Source organism: Sceloporus undulatus, chromosome 4, assembly GCF_019175285.1.
Source record: "Sceloporus undulatus isolate JIND9_A2432 ecotype Alabama chromosome 4, SceUnd_v1.1, whole genome shotgun sequence".
Taxonomy (NCBI): domain Eukaryota; kingdom Metazoa; phylum Chordata; class Lepidosauria; order Squamata; family Phrynosomatidae; genus Sceloporus; species Sceloporus undulatus.
In genome coordinates, this window is record NC_056525.1 from 38,445,347 (window position 1) to 38,466,288 (window position 20,942).

The window sequence follows — 20,942 nt, forward strand, 5'->3', positions numbered from 1 at the left end:
TTCAGACATGTTACAAAGCTGTTCGCCAATGTATCTGGGGGGGGGGGGACCAAATACATTTGGTCATTAAGCTTTTGGTATGTGATCTAAATGGACATATGTCTACAGTTTTATTTTGTAGATGTACAGCCCTGCATTTACTTGACGGCTTTTCACCATCATAATTTGGATATTTAACTTAACTCAGATCAAGTTCTGTAATCCACTGGAATGTGGTATGGGTTTACAGAACAGTATTAAGATAGGAAGTGCCAAATGGCTAATTGGTTTCTCAGGTGGGAAAATGCAGCTTTTGCTGCAAAGAACAACAGCAATCTAATTTTTACATTGGCAAATTACCAGGACCAGCCTGAGCAATTTTAACTTTGCAAGGAAAAATGACTCAAGATCAGAGACCTCTTAGGGCATTTGCAAGATGAATCACCCATCCAACCAAGACTTTTTGTCACAGAAGTCACAAGAATCCTGGTCCCTACCCCTTGGCATATGCCTTTTAACATGCTGTCCAATTATAATGCTAAAGTAGCATGGCCTCTCACAATACTTAAAGACTGCTCACCCTCCCACTCCACGTCCCAACTACCTTTCTGGAGTATAAGAGTGATTTGGGAAGAAAACATTAAACAGCAGTATTAGATTCCAAACCCAAGTAAAATATAGTAAGTATTGGACCGGGCCAGTTTTCACCCATGTTGTGCTGAGATCCTAAATCCAAAGATACCAGAACAAATAAAAATATCCTAGTGCTTGGTGACTTGCAAATAATTTAATGCTGACAGACAAAATGCTGCATTTTTCAAAATCTCCAATCCTTGTTCTGAGAATTTATAGATGTACACACTGTAGGCAGACAGCACAAATAAGGAAGACTCTTCAGAAATTCCACAGCCAGCCTGGCCACTGGCTGGGAAATCTAAGGAGTTGTTGTCCCTAAAGAAATTAAATGTTTCTGAGCACATCTCATATTTTACTTGACTAAAACCATCACAATATGACATTTAGTTATTTCTGAAGATTTTAGTCCATCCTTCAAATGCTCAGGTGCTTAGAAAAACATTAGAAGGAATTTAATTTTAGAGAGGCTAGGTTTTGTACACACTGAAGTCAAACAAACAGCTGCCCAAAGTTAAAACTACAACAGCTAAAAAAATGCCAGGGCAAACACAAACACACAGCTGTACTATGGAAATGGAAGTGGCTAAATTCAGATCAGGTGTTGAGTGGGTGTCACTGCATTTCTGCTACAATTACTTACATCTGGGTTAGATCTGACAATCTATCTCCCTTAATTTCTAAATTTCCTTCCTTCCTTCCCCCCCCCCCCCCCCGGTACAACCACAAATTCACAGAGAAAAATTTAGGATGAAGAAATATAGGGAGCATGGCCTGGGGGAGTTTATTTTGTTTTTCTTCATTTCTAAAACTAAGGTCTGGGGAGGCCTTATCCTATCACTCTAAAGAGACATGCCAAATATCAACCTAAACAAACTATAGTACTGTCATTCCACTTTAATGACTTATTGTTCGGTGAGGACACTGGACTGGAGCACACTGGAATTCTTATGTCCCTCTCTAAACTGCAACTCCCAGGATTCACAGGATGGCACCAAAGCATTTAAAATGGAATAACAGCACTATAATTCTATAGAGCATATGGGCTCCAGGTTAGCTCAAGACATTTTGCTTCCTCAGACGAATGTCAACAATGAGTGTATAAACACACACATACACTAAACACATAAATCCCACATGGGCTGCAGTTATTTTATTTTAACATTTGCAACAGGACAGCATACTTCACTGTCTCTCTGGGCAGCAAGCTCGCTAAGGGGATGCAAGGCACACTGTATGGCACACACACATCCACATTCTTCTCGCCTCCAACATCTTGCCACTGCTCAGTCAACAAAACCACAGCATCTCAGCAAGGCACTGTCGTTTAGTTAATAGTGCTGAACTGAGACATGGGAAATCCAAATTTCAAGCCATGAAAACTCTCTGGGTGACCTTCATGGTATTCGTAATCCCCTGGATCGGCCTACTTAACAAGGCAGTTTTGAGGACTGACTGGGAAAAGAGAGCTACACACCCTGCCTTGAACTCTTTAGATGAAAGGCAAGATATTGATTTAACTAATAATAAATACAGCTGCACCTAATGGCAGGGCCAGCCCTGACCATCTTAAAGTGGAATTTAAATGTATTTGGGCACCCCTGCTGTTGTGTGCCTGTATCATGGTGAATGGTGAATCGTCTAACTAAAAAGATTGTATGTACAGAACTGTGTAAATTTACAGCGCTTCATAAATAAAGGTTAATAATAATAATAATAATAATAATAATAATAATAATGTATCACAGGCATTTCTTGACAAGTTGTATTCACAGGGAATTTACCATTGCCTTCCGCCAAGACTAAGGCCCGAACAGATAGGCCAAAATAAAGCTGCTTCAGGTCACTTTGGAGGTATGATGTTTAAATAATGCATGTGCCAAAGCCATGCTTCAATCCTAAGGACTGGAGCACAGCTGTGGTGCAGCTTCTGGCCTCTTAAGATGTGTTTGTCATTTAAACAGCATACCTCCAAAGTGACCTGAAGCAGCTTTTTTTTTTGGCCTGTCTGTTCGAGCCCTAAGAGCGTGTAATCTGCTCAAGGGGGGGGGGGGGGTTTGAGCCCTGACCTCTAGATTCTTAACCACCATAACACACTGGTTTTCAGTGTGGCAACCTTACTGTTCTATTAATATAGGTGCGTTACAGACCGCCGAAAAGCGGCGGCCTGCACCCGCCCCTTTCCCCGCCGGATTGGGGCCTCAGTGGCTTGAGTGGCAATCACTGAGGCCCTGATCCGCCGCTTTCAAGCCCCAAGGACACCCTGCGGCGGCAGGGAGGAGGAGAAAGGGGCCGCTTGGCCCCTTTCTCCTCTGCATCGCTGGGCGCAGCTATCTAAAGGCTGCGCCAGCGACGCAAGACCAGGAAGGAGCTCAGTTTCGAAGCTCCTTCCTGCACCCACGAAAGGACGCACTAAGTGCTGTAGCGCGAGGGCGCTTAGTACGCCTTTTCGTGGTTGCAGGAAGGAGCTCTGAAACGGAGCTCCTTCCTGGTGTTGCATCGCTGGCGCAGCCTTTAGATGGCTGCGCCCAGCGACACAGAGGATTCTCCTCCTCCCCGCCGCCGCGGGGTGTTCTTGGGGCTTGAAGCCCCAAGGACACCCCTTTCCAGGCCTCGGGGAAGTAGCCTTTTGCCGCTTCCCTGCGGCCTGGAAAGTGGCGGATTGGGGCCTCAGCGGCTGCTGTTCTGGCCACTGAGGCCCCAATCGGGCCTCCGTTTCGGAGCTCCTTCCTGCACCCAGGAAAGGGCACACTAAGCGCCCCCACGCGGCGCAACACAGTCACATCCGCGCCGCCTCATTTGGAGGCGGCGCGTTCGTGATGTCATCATGGTGGCCCCCATGTAGATGGGGTGCCGCCATCTTGTACATCCTCAGGACGTATTAGGCTTGGGGGTGTCAAGAAGTGACGCCCCTTTTTAAACTTAGGACGTCCCTTATGGAGGTCTGTAATGCGCCATAATTTCATCCCAGGAAGTCAATGGGATTTAAACTACCCCAGTTCAGCACACTGTGCATAGATATCTACTAAAATAGGATTAAAATCCCTTATCTTAGCAATATTCCTTGAGAAATACTGCCAACCGCAAACTTTCATCTGTTCAGATATTACTCTCCCTAACCCACTGTACCAAGACCATCCTAAAAAGCTTTGACGACTTCTAAGACAAACACAATCTAAAGTTGCTGATTGGCCCTGTGAGTCCAGAAGAGGATCTAATGGCTCAGCTTGCATTTAGAGATCTTCCTAAAAGTCAGCTAAGACTAAGGAATGACTCCATCATGCCCACTACTTCCTGGAGCATGCATGAAATATCCTCTATAATGAAGAATTACATGCCTCAACTGTTCAATACTCACAGTCCGTGCCATCATTTGAATTAACTTTTTACTTTTATATCCTGCCTTTCTTCCAGTGAGGTAAAAAAGATGGTGTATATGGAACCTCTCTATATTTTATCCCCACAACAATCATGAAAGGAAGAGGCCAGATCACTTTCCTCTCAAAAAAAAAAAAAAAAAGGTGTGTAACTTGCTAGCATTACTAATTATTTCAAAAGTTTTTTTAAAAAAATGTAAAAATACAAAACAGCAAAATATCACGCTCAAAGCAATGTTGTAAGAATAACATTATAGCTGACCCTTCTTATCTGTAAAGATTCAGCTCCAGGGCCCTGCAGATGGCAAAAAACACAAGACAGTCATACCCCATTTTATTCAACTGTGACAACGTTGAATTCACTGCCAGTGAATAATATGGAACAGGGGTAGGCAACCTGCGGCCCGGCAAGGCCTTGGGACCGGCCCCAGCCCAGTCCTGCCGCCGATTGCCGCCGGGGCCTTTGAGGGGCAATTGTCTATAGAAGCCTCAGAAACATGCATTTATATTAACATTTTTTTAAAAAATCAGCAAATTTTTTCACGTGTCCTCCATTTTTTTTAAAAAAGTGTCTTCCATTTGAAAATTTTGTCCTACATTTGTCCTGGTTTATTTATATATTTAATTTTTTAAATTTTTTAAATTATTTATTTTTTGGCTTCGGCCCCCCCAGTTGTCTGAGGGACAGCAACCTGGCCCCCGGCTCAAAAAGGCTGCCTACCCCTGATATGGAATGTGGTGAACCACAAGCAGTCAAATCCATGGACTGCCAGATGCTAATGGCAACAGCCCACTGTATACACGACTTGTTCTGTTAATGCTGTTACTGATTATTGTACTATTGCCAGCTCTGGGGAAAGTGGAATCTGAACACCATACCCCCAAGTCGCCCAGAAGCCAACTGCAGTGTCCAGCAGACTTGATGGCATGGCATATATAAACGCCATGCCCCCAAGCCGGCTAGAAGCTTACTGGGCCATCTGCTTCGGCACCAAGTCTTGGGCACTTTGGCCTCATTTCCAAATTCATCACCTCCAAGTTAAACCTTGCTTATTCCAACAGATATTTCTTGCATATTACATGTACTTGAGATTACATGCCCTACAAAAATCAGACCCATAGGAAAAGTACAGCTCTATACTAGATCTTGACACATAAATTATTCATTATATTCACTGCACTTTGTTTTGTAGGGCCATACATTCCCTCCAGCACTGGTTCTAAACGAGTTCACAGGATCTCTATGCTAATTCTAATTAAACTCTTTTACTTCAGCTAGCCTCTACAAGCATATTTGACACCACCAAGCTGCATCACAACACCAAATGGATACTTAATTTGTTTTTCTAGTGAAAGGTGATGATGAATGTCTGCTACACATACAGCTGAGATCTTTATTAGGAACAAGTAAACCAACTCTGAGTGGTCGCCTAAGAAAACTCTGTAAAATTCATGAGGTTGCCATACGTCAACAGATAATTTGAAGGCACAATGTGCCCTAAGAAGATAAGCAGGCTTTTCAAATTTCTTAGTCTCTTCTTCGGGTCAGATGTTCAGGAAAACAGTAAGAAACAAAAAGAGGATGGAACAGAAATAAAACACAAAGGGGAGATGCATAAAAATATCTGTGAAGTCTACAGTTTTTACTGGTCTTAAAATGGTGTATATGAGGGATTATTCTGAGGTCACTACAGATGAGTACAAAACAGATTTCAGAATGTTTCAAGAGCAACAGAATGAGAAATACTATGACCTTTCTCCCTTGAAACATACCAAAAAAGTAGTTATTTGCATTCAGTTCCAGCATAAAACAAAACATGCTTATCCCTTATAAAGCAGGAGAAAAATCTGGTAGTCCTACACCAAGGTGAGCAATCTGTGGCCTTCAAGATGTAGCTGAATTCTCACCAACATGGCCAATTGTGAGGAGTCACAGGACATGCAGTCTGTGTCTCAGTTGGTGAGAGCGAACACATTCTTGCGCTGAAGGAGAACAACAGGGGATTAATTTTAACTGAGCAAAAGGTAAAAGAGTCAACAGAAGCCATGTGAGGCAATATCCACTACAAGTTGGAGGCCACAGAACTCACCTAAAGGGAGACTGTGGGGATGTTCCCTGGATGTCTAACTTCCATACATGGTCTACCTTACTTTTATCTTCTTTGGGGCAAGGGTACTGAGAGCCTGCCTGGTGTACTGGTTTGAGTGTTGGACTGGGACTCTGGAAACCAAGGTTTGAGTCCATGCTCAGCCATGGAAACTCACTGGGTGACCTTGAGTAAATCACTCTCTCTCTCTCTATGTCTGTCAACCTCAGAGGCAAATCCTCTCTGATTAAATCTTGTCAGGAAAATTCTGTGATGGATTTGCCTTGCCCTTAAGAGTCATCATAAGTTGGAAATGACTTGAAGATACACAACAACAAGTGACTTCTAAAACTGAACAGCAGATCTGGTAAACAATCCATCATCACAGGCCACCTTGCAGGAAAAGAACTATATAGTGGTTCTTACTTGAAGAACTGAGAGGCTTGTTTGTCCAGAAAGGCTTAGCTTCTCTTGCTCAGAGGGATAAGCATTGAACCTGTGTTCATACAGCCACTCCCGGAGAATCTTCACTGACTCCTTTGGAAGATTGCCCCTTCGTTTCCTCTTCCCAGACTGCAATGGATCCTGACATAGGTTCCCATCATCTTCTCCAAAGTCACTATCTGACATGGTAGAGTTGTTGGCAGACTTTTCCTGATTCAAGCCTGGAAGATAATACAAAATGAATACGGTGGGTGTAGAACTGTGGGCACCTCAAGACAAATCACCTGCAACCAACCTCTGTAAGGATATACAGCAAGAAGGAAAAAAGATAATACAGTATAAGAATTCAGTCTTATTCTGTGAACACTATTTGTTGTTGTTGTGTGCCTTCAAGTTGTTTCCGACTTATGGCGACCCCTGCATGTCAATAAAATGTGATGTAAAATTCTCATGGGCTGACTCAATCCAAGAGCTAGACAACTGTTCTAAACTCTCAGGGAACTATGGCCTGAATTCTGTTGTGAGCCCTAACTTTTGTGGACTTGACTATTCACAGATTTGATTAATATGTTCTTTCTAGGAATCTAGGTCCTCCAGCATAATTCTGCCAGAAGTTGACCATGCTGGCGAACCCACAGATTCCTAAACACTTCTCTAGGCATTTGCAGGTCCTCCAGCAACATTTTATGGTCAACCTCCAGAGTTGTACTGGAGGACCTAGAGAGGTTTTCTCTCAGGTTTAAAAAAGCAGGTTTTTCAAATTTATTTTTTCCACTTCACTGGGGTCCTGTGCCCCTACACCCAGTGAATGTGGAGGGCCCTATGTACATGCATTGGATCAATGTGTGGACCCACCATTCAACAGCTAATTCAGAGGGTCTACTCTGGTACATACTAGAGTTCAGCCCTGTTTCAGCTCACTTTCTACACTGCAAGACCAAACAAAGAGCAACATGTGTTCTACTTAACAGGCTAGCATGAGAGAAAACAAGTTACCAAGTTTTACCACAAGAGCTGAACTTCAGCTACCTTCATTGTAAAGAAATCTATGAAAGTGTGTTTTAGAAACTTCCCACTCCCACCAAAAAATGTGGCACCTCTTTTTAGCACAAACTCCGGGTACATCCAACTATTTTATCAGATTCTGAAGACTGTTTTTTATGGATTTTTCTTCCTCCAGATTCTGAAATTATCTTTGCACTTTTTTCTCCATTTCTGACATGCTCCTAAAACTATTATTAACTGCTAATTGTTATTATTCTGAATTACATAAATCCAAACATTATTTATTTTGCATGCCTCTCTTCTCCCAAATATGAATAAAAAATGTACTAATACAATTTTAAATACAATTAAAATCCTTTCATTTAAACACATAAAATGTTTGGGGGGGGACCAAACCAACCTGTTTCCCTCCCCCCCCAAAAAAAACTTCTGGCATTCTATGAATTCTTTTTAAACACAGCAAATGTTTTTTAAAAAACAGAGATCAAGTTTCCTGGGGTTCAAATTCTTTTTAAAAATCCCAGCTTGGCCATTTCCCTCCTTAGTGCAAAGGAGGCTACCTCCATTTACAGCCATTTCTCCCATCGACACAAAACTTCAAAAATAAATGAGAGCTGGGAAGGAAGGGACAGAAGGGGAGACAGAGGAAAAAGAGATGTATTTAAAAGGAGGGGGGGCTGGTTTATAGGACAGGCGACTTTCAGTTCGCTTAAGGCTAGCTGGCTGCTCCTTCCCAGACATGCGGTCGGTTTGTTTGGAGGAAGGCATTCAAAGATCAACACGTCTATCTTGCATCCTCCCCCAACAAACACACACACTCACACAGACACACATACGCACCAGGCAAATTCAAGTCCATGGAAATGCCAACTCGCCTCCTTCCCAGAGAAAATGGCAAGACTTTGTGCCTAATTTTCAAGGAAAGCAAATGGATCCCCCTTCCTACTCTTCCTACTCTTGCAAGGCAACACAAGGCTCCAGGAGGGAAGGAGGGAGGGAGGGAAGGAGGGATTCTCTTCTTTCTCTTCTGTTTCAAGTCTGTAACTCATGAGGGATGGAGGAGGGGCTTGCTTTCTTTATCCCTTTTTGTTGCTGCTGCTGTTGTTGTTGTTGCCGCTTCCTCCGCTTACCCAAACCGCCAGCTGCACATGAGGGGAACACCACAATCCAGCCAGGGACACAAAAACACCAACAACTCCAGAGAGAGAGAGAGAGAGAGGAAACAATGCAAAGGAAGAGTTAGAAGAAGTACACGTTGCTGCTGGGTTTTGGGTTTATAGGGGTGAATGTTTTCTCCAAACTGCCCATTCCCCCCTTGCACCCCCAAAAAGGGGGGGTAGGTGAAAGGAAACAAAACAAGGCCCACCAGCACCCCAAAAAAGGAATAAAAAGCCTCAGAAAGGAGCGAGAGGGAGTTTTAAAAAAACCCAGCAACAAGCGGCAAAAGGCGGAGGCCATTCCTACACAAAGAGAGCATGGCCTGGAAAAAGAAAGCGAGCCAGCCCCGGGTGAGGCGGAAAAGAAAGACCCGGAGAGGAAAGGCAGAGAAAGGAGTGGGGTGGTTTTTTAAAGGTTACATTTTTGCTTCCTAAGATGACATGTTTCCCTTCCCTGGTTCTGAGTCCCAGGGAGGAAAGCCAGCCACAGGTCAAGAAGTTTGCTACTTAGTCAGAAAAGCAACAGATTAAAAGGCACCCAGACTTTTCCTCCTGGATGGGGAAGAAGGAAAAGGCACCCATACACCCAGATCTTTCTTGGGGGGTGGGAGGGGGTTCCAAAGCAAAGTCGAAGCTAACCTGAGTTCAACTCCCCCTCCTCTCCGCACAAAACAAACCCAGACTCCATGTTGTCTGCCTGTTACAAGGTCCTTTTCACCCCCAAATTCTCCCCCTCCAAAACCTTTGGGGGGATCAGGGGAGAGGGATCTGAGGACCCCAAGGCGAACCAAAAAGGGGGGTTTCCCAGGAAATCCAAAAGTGAAACAGACACACACACACAAAGTTTCGCTCTGAGTGACAGATGCCGAGACAGAGTTCTCTTTGTTCCAAAAGAAACAGGAACTACTTACCCTGCTTTCCCTCCCTCCCTCCCTCCCTTCCATCGCACGCGTTTCCCTGGTTTTACTCCAAACACCTCCTCCTCCTCCTCCCCAAAACCTGTCATTTTACAACAGGGTTTGTTGGAAAACCCACATCCAAAAAAGAGTGAGGCGGAGTTGTTGGGGGGAGGAAAGAAGAAGAAGAGTGCCCAAGGGAAGGGAAAGAGGGGGGCTTTGTTTTGCCCAAGAGGGGGAAAATGTGGGACAAGGTGCCATTTTGGGAGCAAGAGAGAAAAGAGAGAGGGGCTCCACCTGAGGAAGGAGGAAGAGGACAAGGATGACAGAGAACAAAGTTGGGCTCCAGTTTGGTCCAAAGAAAAGACACCAGACAAAAGAGCCTCCTCCAGAGTTGCCTGAAGGAGGCAAAAAGGCGCCTCAACTTTGCCCAAAGTCTCCTGACCCCCAATTTAAGTCTTTTGGGGGGGAGGAAAAGCCTGGCCTTCGTCCCCCCCTCCTCCCCCCAGGAGACTTTGGGCAAAGTTAGGGCTGGGGAGGCATTCCCTGCTTTTCCTCCAAAAACAGACGGACATTTGCTTTTTTTCTTAGATTTTGGGCAAAGTCGAGGCTTCTCCGGCCTCTCTGGCAACTCCTTCCCCGCCACGAGGGCTTTCCATCCTCGACCCCCACCTCATAAAAAGGGGGGACCCCTCTCCAACCCCCCCCCAAGTGCCCAGGGGTCCTCACTTCCCAGGAGAGGCAGCCCAAAAGGTGGGAGCCCAAAAGGTAGTTCCGAGGCTCTTCTGGCCGCCTAAAAGACTCCTGCGCAAAATGGAGGAGGTCTGGAGGGCAGCAAAGTTGGGGGAATGGAGGACGGGTCCTGGGAAAGGAGGGCCCTTGGGTCTCCTCAACTCCACCGCCTTTGAGGGGCTTCCCCCCCCCCCTCAACTTTGCCCAACTTCCAAACAAACTGCGACCAAGGAGGAGAGGCAAAGCCTCTCTGGCTTCCCAGCCTAACTTCTGGAGGCGAGACTTACTTTTCCTGGTGGGTTTCATGGTGGCAAGCCCTCTCTGGGCGCCGGCCGGGCCCCGGGGGCGAGGCCAGGGTCTCCCTCCGGCTTTGTCTGGAGAGGAAGGAGGGCTCTCTGGCTCTGTCTGCCTGGCAGCCCGCTCCTGCCCCGGGCGCCCTGACAGCTCGCGCGGCTGAAGCCTGGGAAGAGAGGGGGCCCCGACGTCAGAGCCCCCCCGGCCACTCAGGGCAGCCCCCCCGAGGGCAGAGGGAGAGGGCTCCTCCGGTCCCAAGGAAGGAAGGAAGGAATGGGGTCCCAGGAGGAAGCCAAAGAAAACTCCTCGCTTGCCTTCCCCTCAAAATGCGCCCGTTGGAGGCGGAGAAAACTTCCATTGAAAGTTTGTCTTGTGCCTCCAGGGGAATTGCTCTGGCTTTCCCTTGAAACATGTCAAGAAGAAGAGCTTTTTTTTGCTTCAGGGAGAAATTGTGTATCGATATATTTAGAGAGAGAGTCAAGTTAACGTTTCTGGTCCTAGCCAAAGGCCAGGGCAAAGGGAGCTGGTCAAAAAGCATACAACAGTTAAAACAAAAGGCACAGAATACAGAGGACAAAAAATGTCCCAACATTTAGTGTGCAGCAAAAATACAGTAGTTAATATTTTAACTGCACACTGTGTGTGTGTGTGTGTATATATACACAAACACACACACACACTTCCCATGAAAGTTTTTTTTCCCTTTCAGGGGGAAATATGTATATGTGTGTATGTGTGTACACACACACACATATATCTTCCAAATGAGTTTTTTTTCCTTCAGGGGTGAATATATATATATATAGATATACTTCCAATGAAAGTTGGTTTTTAATTTTCTTTTTGGGGGGGAATATCTTACAATGAAAGTTCCTTTTCTTCAGGTAGGAACAATAGATAGATAGATAGATAAACTTCCAATGAAACTTTTCTCTCTTCAGGTGTGTGTGTGTATTCTCTGAAGGAAAAAAATTCATTAAAAGTTAATAAACTTTTTTTTATATATAATGAAAATTTCCAATGAACTTTTCTTTCTTCAGGTGGTATATATACACATTCTATCTGAAGAAGAAAAAAAGTTCATTGAAAGTTTTATCTGTCTCTCAACTGATGCTTTTTCAGGAAAAGAGTGAGGAATTTTGCTTTCTCTCCCAGCTCTAGAGGAGGTTTGTTTCTTGGGCGTTATCAGACAAGGGAAATTGGAAGTATAATCCAATGGCAATCTGAACGCAATCATGGGGTTTAACGTTATTGCGTGATAGACTACCACACGCAATTTCGGGCAATGGCAAGTCAGTCCGAACACAATGATGGGAGGGATTTCATGTTATTGTGTGAGAGGTGATCACATGCAATTTTGGACAATGGCAAGCTATTTTCGGGCAATGGGAAGTCAGTTCAAACACAATTCGAATTCACATAAATTCGCTGAACTAGCGAATTCACATGAATGCGTTCTGGACCCACTTTCTTTTTATTCAAAATTAAGAGAAATTCCTCCCATGTGATAAACTCTATTGCCTTCCCTTGAGGCCCCAGTGGGGCAAGTCACATTCTCTCTGCCTCAAGAGAAGGCAAGGACAAACCTCCTCTGAACCAGTCTTGCCTAGGTTTGTCAGGAAAAGTACCAGTTGGGAGGTGGAGAAAACTTCCAATATTTTTTTTTTCCCTTCAGGGGAAAATATATACATACTTTTTTTGACTTATGGCGACTCTAAATGAAGCCTAGGCAAGATTGGTTCAGAGGTTTGCCCTCTACTTCCCTTGAGGCTGAATATGACTAGATAAATACATAAAGATATATAGATATCCCCCACTAGTCACATTCTCTCAGCCTCAAGGGAAAGCAACAGCAAAGCTCTGAACCCATCTTGCCTAGGTTCAACCTAGGATCACCATAGGTCAGAAACGACTTGAAGGCGTGCAAATGCACCCGCAGAAAGAGTGGTTAGGTTTATTGTTGTTCCAAGACTGTGATAAAGCAGGGGGGTCAGAAAAGGGTGACCCTTCAGGACATGTCCCCCATTTCAACCTTCTGTCCAGGAGGAATTCCCAAATAATAAAATAATAATAATAAAAATTTTATTTATATACCGCTATTCCATCGATCATAGTGGTGTAAAACAGTGTAAAACAATTTAAAACCATCGAGACCCCAAACCCCATCATATTACACATAAAAATCCATAAAACACTTCAAAAAAGACCACACACAAACAGCAGGCTGTGAAGATGGCAATATCTCACAACACATTGGGAGGGAGATGACCAAAGGGGTTCACGTGGGAAAAGCCTGGCAGAATAAGTACGTCTTCAGACTTTTCTTAAAGACTTCAAGGGAGCTAGACGTATGGAGCTCATTCGGGAGAGAGTTCCAGAGTTGCGGGGCACAGATCGAAAAGGCTCTCCGAGAGGTTGTATAATGCGCCTCTGGAACTGACAGAAGATGTTTAGCTCCCGATCTAAGAGTGCGGGGCGGATTATCTGGGGAGAGGCGGTCCTCCAAGTACCCTGGGCCCAAGCCATTTAGGGCTTTATAGGTAATAACCAACACCTTGTATTCAGCTCGGAAGCGAATAGGCAGCCAATGGAGATCTTTCAGCACAGGTGTAATATGGCTGGTCCTGGAACAGCCAGTGACCAGCCTAGCAGCCATATTCTGCACTAATTGTAGCTTCTGAGATTGGTACAAGGGTTGCCCCATGTAGAGCGCATTGCAAAAATCTAATTGAGAAGTTACCAGAGCGTGTACAACAGTTTCAAGGTCACCCCGGTCCAAGAAGGGTCGCAGTAGGCGTATCAGCCGAAGCTGATAACAGGTGCTCCTAACCATCGCATCCACCTGAGATGTAAGGTGAAGCGACGAGTCCAGGAGCACCCCCAAGCTGCGAACCGAGTCCTTCATAGGGAGCGTGACCCCATTCAGGACAGGTGGAAAAATTTCCTTACCCGGACCAGGAGAGCCTATCACCAGTACTTCCGTTTTCTCTGGATTCAGGCTGAGTCTGTTTTCCCTCATCCAGCCCATTACCGACTCCAAGCAGGTGTTAAGAGGAGAGATGCCATCCTTAGTTACTGCATCAGTCGGAGGCATAGAGAAAACTATTTGGGTGTCATCAGCGTACTGATAACACTGCGCCCCATGTCTCCGGATGATCTCTCCCAGCGGCTTCATGTAAATGTTGAACAGCATGGGGGACAAAATCGCTCCCTGAGGGACCCCAGATGTAAGGGCCCTCTTATCAGAGCGACAGTTCCCCAGCTCCACCATCTGGAATCTACCCGAGAGGTAGGAACGGAACCACTGCAAAGCAGAGCCCCCGATCCCCAACTCCCTCAGGCGATCCAGAAGGATACCATGGTCGATGGTATCGAAGGCCGCCGAGATGTCCAAAAGCACTAACAGGGACACGCTTCCCCTATCCATGCCCAGAATGTCCTCCATTTTAAGCACAACGAAGAAGCATGGATTTCTATCTTATTTGAGTGTATTGAGCTTTTATTTGGCCATGGCCTCCATTTTTCTTGAGGGTCCTACATTTTGAGATGCCTTGTAGTTAGGACATCTGGTCACACTGCAGGAGAAGAAAAAAATCACCACAACCAATGGATTGGCGCTTTCCTTTTTTATTGCAAGCGGTACTTTTGAAAACTTGGTGCTCCCTTATTTCCTCATCTTGTAAACAAAGATGTCGTGTTATTCTATCAGGCAACAGTCCTCTCCATGCTTACCTGGGAGCATGCTTTCTTGAGTAAAGGAAGATTTTAACCATGTATTGCATACATGCAACTAATAAGAGTTGCACCTGCAGAAATAATCCAGTTTGATATCTCTTTAACTGCTATGGTTCAGTGCTATGGAATTCTGGGAACTGTAGTTTGCTGTGACAACAGAGCTCTCTGATAGAGAAGGCTAAATCACAAGGCTAAATACTTTGTGTTGAACTTCCAGGAAGGAGAGCAGAATTCCATAGCATTAAGCCATGGCAGTTAAAGTGGTGTCAAACTGGAATATTTCTGCAGTGCAGATGCAGCCTTAGCCTTATCTGTCAGAGAGCTCTGGTGCCACAACAAGCTAAAACTCCCAGGATTCCATAGGATGGAGCCATGACAGTCAAAGTTGTATATTCTTTCTGCAGTGTAGTTGCAACCTTGGAAGCCTCTTAGTCACAGCGTCTCCATAAGTAAAAACAAACCTCACCAAAAATAAGACTTCTGAGTATCAATATACAAATTGATATTCCAGACTAACCAGGCTAGGTCTCCCAATCCTCCCTTCTGAATAGATATGCATAGGATTATACTGTTAAACCCAGATTTTCCTTTCACTGAGACATTTTAGCAGAGGTAAAGTATGGTCTGGTCAAGAGAGTGGTGATCCTACAGAAGCAACACCTCTGGAATGTTCTTAAAGATACGAGGGATTTTTAAAAAAAATAATTTTCATAAACACTATGCAATGTTGATTCACAAAAAGGTTGTTTTTAAAAGGAGTGGATACCTTACAAACCTTGTCCCAACATAGCTGCAATCCAGTATAAAGTGATAGTGCTCCCCAGCATGTTTATTGAGAAGCAAACCCTCCAAATTTCACTGGGATTGCCTTACTAAATAATCTTGGGCCCAGGCCTTAAACTCTATTGGAATTTATGAGGCCTGAGCACATCTTATTCCATGTAAGGCCATGGAGTCTATGTATGAAATCAGACAGCAAGAACTTGCTACAATTCCTGGAGAAGGTAATAAGGTACATATTACCACACACACACACACAAAACATGTCTGTAAAAATAAAAGCTAGGAAGAGAAGAAAAGGACCTGCAAATTTATTTTTAGTCTACACCTATTGCTCTATCATCTGCATTATTGCTCTTGGTCAAAACCTTATCAGCCTAACAATGTTTTGTTGTTGTGTGTGCCTTCAAAAGTCACTTATAGCAACCCTAAGTCAAACCTATCACAAACCTTTGCCTTCCTTTGAGGTAAAGAAAACATAGGCATTTATCACACTGAGGTTATTGGAGCTAAGATCAGGGGTGAGTGCGGGTCGGACGTTATAACGCTGTGTATTTTCACACCTGGTTCCTTTCAATAGGAGCTGTTTGTGTTGTGCTTCTGCAGGGCTTCCAAACTGAATTCTTACTGGCTCCTCATTTTGGCGAGTTCGCTAAATAAGTGTATTGACGGGATTCGCATTGAGGCTCGGTTTGAATTCACTGCTGATTGGTCTGGTGTGGAATGCCAGTTTGCCTGTGCTCAGGAACAGCACCACAAAACCCCTGGGTTGCAAATTTCCCATGATGCCGTGCTGCAATTTTGCCCCATTTGCTTCCGGTGCTCCCCCCTGAATGAATGCCTTCACGTTTTAACGTGGACAGGAGACATGCAGGCAAGGAGGGGAGAGATTGGAGGGGGAGAGAGAAAGGGAAAAGAGGGGCCAAAGAGAGAGAGAGTGGGGTTAGTAAAGTTCCTAAAGGACGTCCTCCAAAGTGGGGCCAAGGTGGAGGCAGGATTTTCTTCCAAGTAGAACTGCAGTTTCTACACTGGTTATTTTTGCAGTGAAAGAAATTTATTATTGTTGTTGTTGTTAATAAATTTCACTGCAAAATAATACTGTAATAATAACAACAACAATATTTTGCCGGTGGGTGATACACTTGGATGAAACAGAGAGCATTTAGAGATAGGTGACATTCCCTATCCTTCACGTGAGGCTAGGGATGGAGATCCAGATGACAGATCTGAAGAGAAAGAAAAAGGAGGCTGGAGGCAGAGATGGCACTCCCAGAATTCCATAGCCTTGAGCCAAGGACCACACAACAAACTCCCACTCCCAGAGTAATAATAATAATAATGATAATAATAATTTATTATTTTAAAATAATAATAATATTTAAAAAAATAATATTAATATTAATAATAATTTAAGTTATTAGTTTCCAGAGCTCTCTGGCAGAGAAGGCTCAATGTCTCAGGACACTGCAGTTCCCAGAATTCCATAGCACTGAGCCAGGACAGTTAAAGTGAAGTCAAACCAGATTATCTCCCCAGTGTGGATGCAACCTAAGAGAAGGCAACTGCTACAAAGGGAAGGAGAGATGTAGATGGAATAGATGAGGAGAATGACAAGAGGATAGATGTAGATGTAGATGAAATGGATGGGGGCTCTTACACGGAGGACCCTTTGAATTTGGCTGCCAGGGATGGGAAACTAGAAGGGAGGAAGAAAGGGGAAGCTGTCATTCCCGTGAAAGTGGAGCCAGGCTCCCTTCTTCACCCCAGAAGTGCAAAGGTTCAGGATGCATCCAGAGCCCCACTGAACATATGCAAGGGTCCCAATTCGAATCGCTGAATCCCCCATGGTATGCACCGGTGTGGAAATACAATTTGCACTCACTCCGCTTTGCCTGAATCCGAATCATGTGATTTCCTTGGATTCAATTACCCCTCGATTCGGAAGGGCAACAGATGGGCAACCAGGTGTGATAAAACAGTTACGTTATAACGTCAATTCACATCGTTCAACCCGCACTCACCCCTGATCTTAGCTCCAACAACCTCAGTGTGATAAACGCTATATTTTCCCTGTCCATCACTTCACTCCAAATTGTCCCCAAACCATTCTACCCAATTCCTAGTATTCCCAAACCATATTTGGAAAACTGTAGAAGAAAACAATTATTAGAACAAATTTGGGGCAAAGAAGCATTAATGAACACACCCATGATTTTTCTGCCCTAAAACTCCTCTTCTGTTCAAATCTATTTTTCCTTTAGCAATAGTACTTACTGTACACTTTAGGGTTTTGTTACATGTATTTGTTTGCAACCTGGAAGTAAGTCCCTTTTTAAAAATAATAATAATATCATCTTTATCCTGCTCTCCCTAAAAGTTCAATACAAAGTATTTCTTTCTCTTCCCTTCTCCATATACACACATAATCATCATCTGTGTGGGCTTTGCATTATTAGGTTAGGCTATGCTGCAGTGAAATCAGCTCCACTTGTGATTCCCTCAGTCTGAATGCAGTCACTAATCCAGGCATTGTCAAGTCAAATCTTGGAAGTACAGTGGGTCCTCACCTTACGCGGGGATCCGTTCCGGATCCCTCCGCGTAAGGCGAATTCTGCCTATGCTCAAGCCCCATTGGAAACAATGGGGCTTGTGCGCGGTGGCGCGGTAGCCTAAGACCATCGGTAAACACATAAGAACCAAGACAAAAATAATTTCATGATTGGGGCTCACCACATGATTGATGTTGAAGTGGAATCTCTTTTCCTGTAGTTTGACTCCACTGTGTGAGGTCCTATTCTCTAGCTTATCCCATTCTCAATATAACACCTCTTCTAATAATTTAAACAGGGCTATTTTATCACCTCAACCTTCTCTTCTATGGACTAAATAGACCCAGCTCCCTAAGTCCTTCTTCATAATATCGCTATTGATAGCAGTATGTTTATTGAGCTATTGAATTTTTATAGGGGAACCAGCATGGTATAATGGCTTGAACTTTGGACTAGGGCCCTGGGAGACCCGGGTTCAAAGCCTCACCCAGCAATGGAACCCACTGGGTGACCTTCAGTAAGTTACACTCAGCCTCAAAGGAAGATGACAGCAAGCCTCTGAAAAAACTTTCCAAGAAATCCCTTTCATAGGATTGCTATTAGTCAACTTGAAAGCACCTAATAACAAAAAATCTTTCTGGAGAGGGCTTCTAAGCAGAATTGAGCCCCTTTTACAGTTTTTTTCCTTGACGGGGTGGACACCATTTTAAAAACATCATCCACAAATCCTGACCATTCCTCTTGACTTGCAGCTCCTTCTGTTAAAAGCCACTGACTGTCATGGGAACAGGATTAGATTCTGAATTTTGCTTCCTGGGGTGTGTGACTTAATTATCTCCATTGTGCGGATTGATGAATCCGGTTAAGACTAGTGGGAGGACTGGGCACAATTAGCTAGAAGCTACCAAAGGTTTGAAAGCTGGGAGATCTAGAGAAGGAAGAGAGAGAAAGAGACCCTCCTCACACCCCTCCCATCGCTTTAGTAGGGAGAACAGAACTGAATGGTGTGAACAATGCCTAGCAAAGGTGAAGCAAAGCTTGGGCACTTCAACCTTTTCATCAACAAGTGACCTAAAGAGATTCAAGAGCCTCCGGCAGTAATAAAAGATACTAATTAGAAATGTAGCTGTGGCAGCACTCCTCAGCCAAGGTTTTTGGGAATTGGACTGCTACTGTGCAGCCTTGTCCATGCTTGCAAGTAAATGTGCCTTGCAGTGTTCACTGCGAGCCTATTCTGATATAGGCCACTATTCTAGGTGCATTGACACACAGAGAATTGCCCACTTCTATTGGTTTTGGTTTGGTTTTTAATTTTAAAAACAGCTGTTTTGTCCTTATTGAGTCAGGGAAAGATGGAGGGAGACTATGGCCCCTCCCTTAAATACAAACAAATGGAAAAAAATAATACATAAATAAATAGAAAGTAAAAAATGAGGCAGCTCTAATTAAGAAAAGGATACTGAAAGTCACAAATTGATCTGAACTAACCAGATCAGTCCACCATTGATGGAGGAAGGTAAGCCAACAGCTAGACTTGAAACACAACTAAGTCAGCGTGACAACCCTTCTCCTCAGCTTGGAAGTATTGTAATTGATTACCATCACTCATGCAGTTTGTTACCATTACTTGTTGCAGTATTAACAAAGGACTCTACTGAATAATTTGTTTTGTTACTTTTCCATTATTGGGAGGTTTTAGGATTGATAGGAGAACATCAAATAAACCTTCAACTTAAAAAGTATCTGTTATAATGCCCTTAAAAATTACTGTGGGAGAAATACATGAAGTGTGCTATCCTGTTGATTTTCCTGGGTCTCTTAGCAGCTTTTCCTAGCACTGATCATGGTAAGGAGGCACTGTCTTGACACAGGGCTTGTTCCAGCAAGTAGCATTGGGGGGGGGGGTCCTGTTCAGCCTTATGGCTATTAAGCTATGGCTATCTTACTCCCCATGTTTTTCAATATCTACAGTGGCTCCCCCCATATTTACTGGAGTTAGGGGCTCTGGACCTCTTTGAAAGTAGGGATACTGCAAATAGTTTTGTTTTGTTTTTACACCTGAGATAATACCTCTCTAGAAATCTCTAGGTCCTCCAGAACAACTCTATGGTCAACACTCACTGGAGGCTGACCGCAGAAGTGCATTGGATGACTTAAAATGCCGAGAGAAATGTTTTCTCTAGGAATCTATAGGCCTTCCAGCATGACACTATGGTCAGCTTCTGACAGAATCATACTGGAGGACCTAAGTAGAACATATCAATCAAATCTGTTATTCAGATCCACAAAAGTCAAAATTGCAAATGTGGAGGGCTTACGAAGCCATTGGGTTAGGTCACTAGGCATTTTGGAGTTGGGTGTCATCAGTACACAGATGACATTCAACTCTATTTTTCCTTGTCATTGGAGCCAGCAAGGGTAGTGCAAGTGCTGGATCAGTGCTGTGATGCATTGGATTATACCCAATAAAATAAACTTGAATTCTGCTAGGATAGAGTTTCTGTGCCTTGGTGACTCTCAGGTCTGGAAATTGGATGAACAACCTGTCTTGGATGGGCTTCCACTCTTCCAAAAAAGCAGGTGCATAGCTTGGGACAACATCAGGCAGACCCAGCAACATCGAGGACTGCCTGAAGGAAGAGGCCCCTCCCTCTTCAACTGCATCTCGGCCTCAGAGAGAGCCATCAGGCAGACCCCAGCAACATCGGGGACGCCTGAGAGCTGGTGAGGACACTTCTGCCGCTGCCCCCCCCCATGTCACCTGGGAAGAAGCTCCCCAGAACTGCGGAGGACTGTCTTGCCGCTGTGGTGGCTTTTTACCAGGGGGGAGGGGTCAGTGAGAGAGGGGTGTGTTTATGTATTCTTAATTGTTTTATTGATATTTGCTGTGAACCGCCCTGATCTATGGAAGGGCAGTATAAAAATAATAAATTTATTTATTATTTATTATTATTATCTGGACCCATCTTTGTCACTGGACAAGTGCACTCTCTGGCTCAGAATGTATGGTGCCAGCTGCACCTGATTTACCAGCTAGGAAATGACCACATACCAAAACAGGGCATGTTGGTAATCATAGGTGACTGGAATGCAAAAGTAGGAAACAGAACAGAACCAAACATTACAGAAGAATTTGGCCTAGGATCAAGACATGAAGCAGGGGAGCGACTGATGGTATTTGGTAAAGCCAACAGCTTGTTTATTGCAAACACATTCATCAGACAACTGAAGAGGCTACTGTATACATGGAAAAAATAATATCAAAGGTCCAGGG

At 44.2% G+C, this 20,942-nt stretch overlaps 1 protein-coding gene across 4 annotated transcripts in view; it reads right to left on the reverse strand.

Annotated features, from left to right (window-relative positions):
- The window catches only part of TGIF2 (TGFB induced factor homeobox 2), a 31,703-nt gene extending 20,565 nt beyond the window's left edge, over nucleotides 1-11,138 (reverse strand). Inside the window, exons 1-2 of one of the 4 annotated variants that reach the window (XM_042463776.1) lie at nucleotides 10,598-11,138; nucleotides 6,503-6,741 (exon numbers count right to left, since the gene is read on the reverse strand). In XM_042463776.1, the coding sequence (XP_042319710.1) occupies nucleotides 6,503-6,741; nucleotides 10,598-10,616 (258 nt within the window). In that variant the 5' untranslated portion in view covers nucleotides 10,617-11,138. Of the gene's footprint in view, nucleotides 1-6,502; nucleotides 6,742-8,365; nucleotides 9,301-9,321; nucleotides 9,518-10,307; nucleotides 10,441-10,597 lie in introns of those variants that run through there. The other 3 variants (XM_042463778.1, XM_042463775.1, XM_042463777.1) reach the window with 3 other exon arrangements.
- Between the last annotated feature and the right edge of the window lie 9,804 nt (nucleotides 11,139-20,942).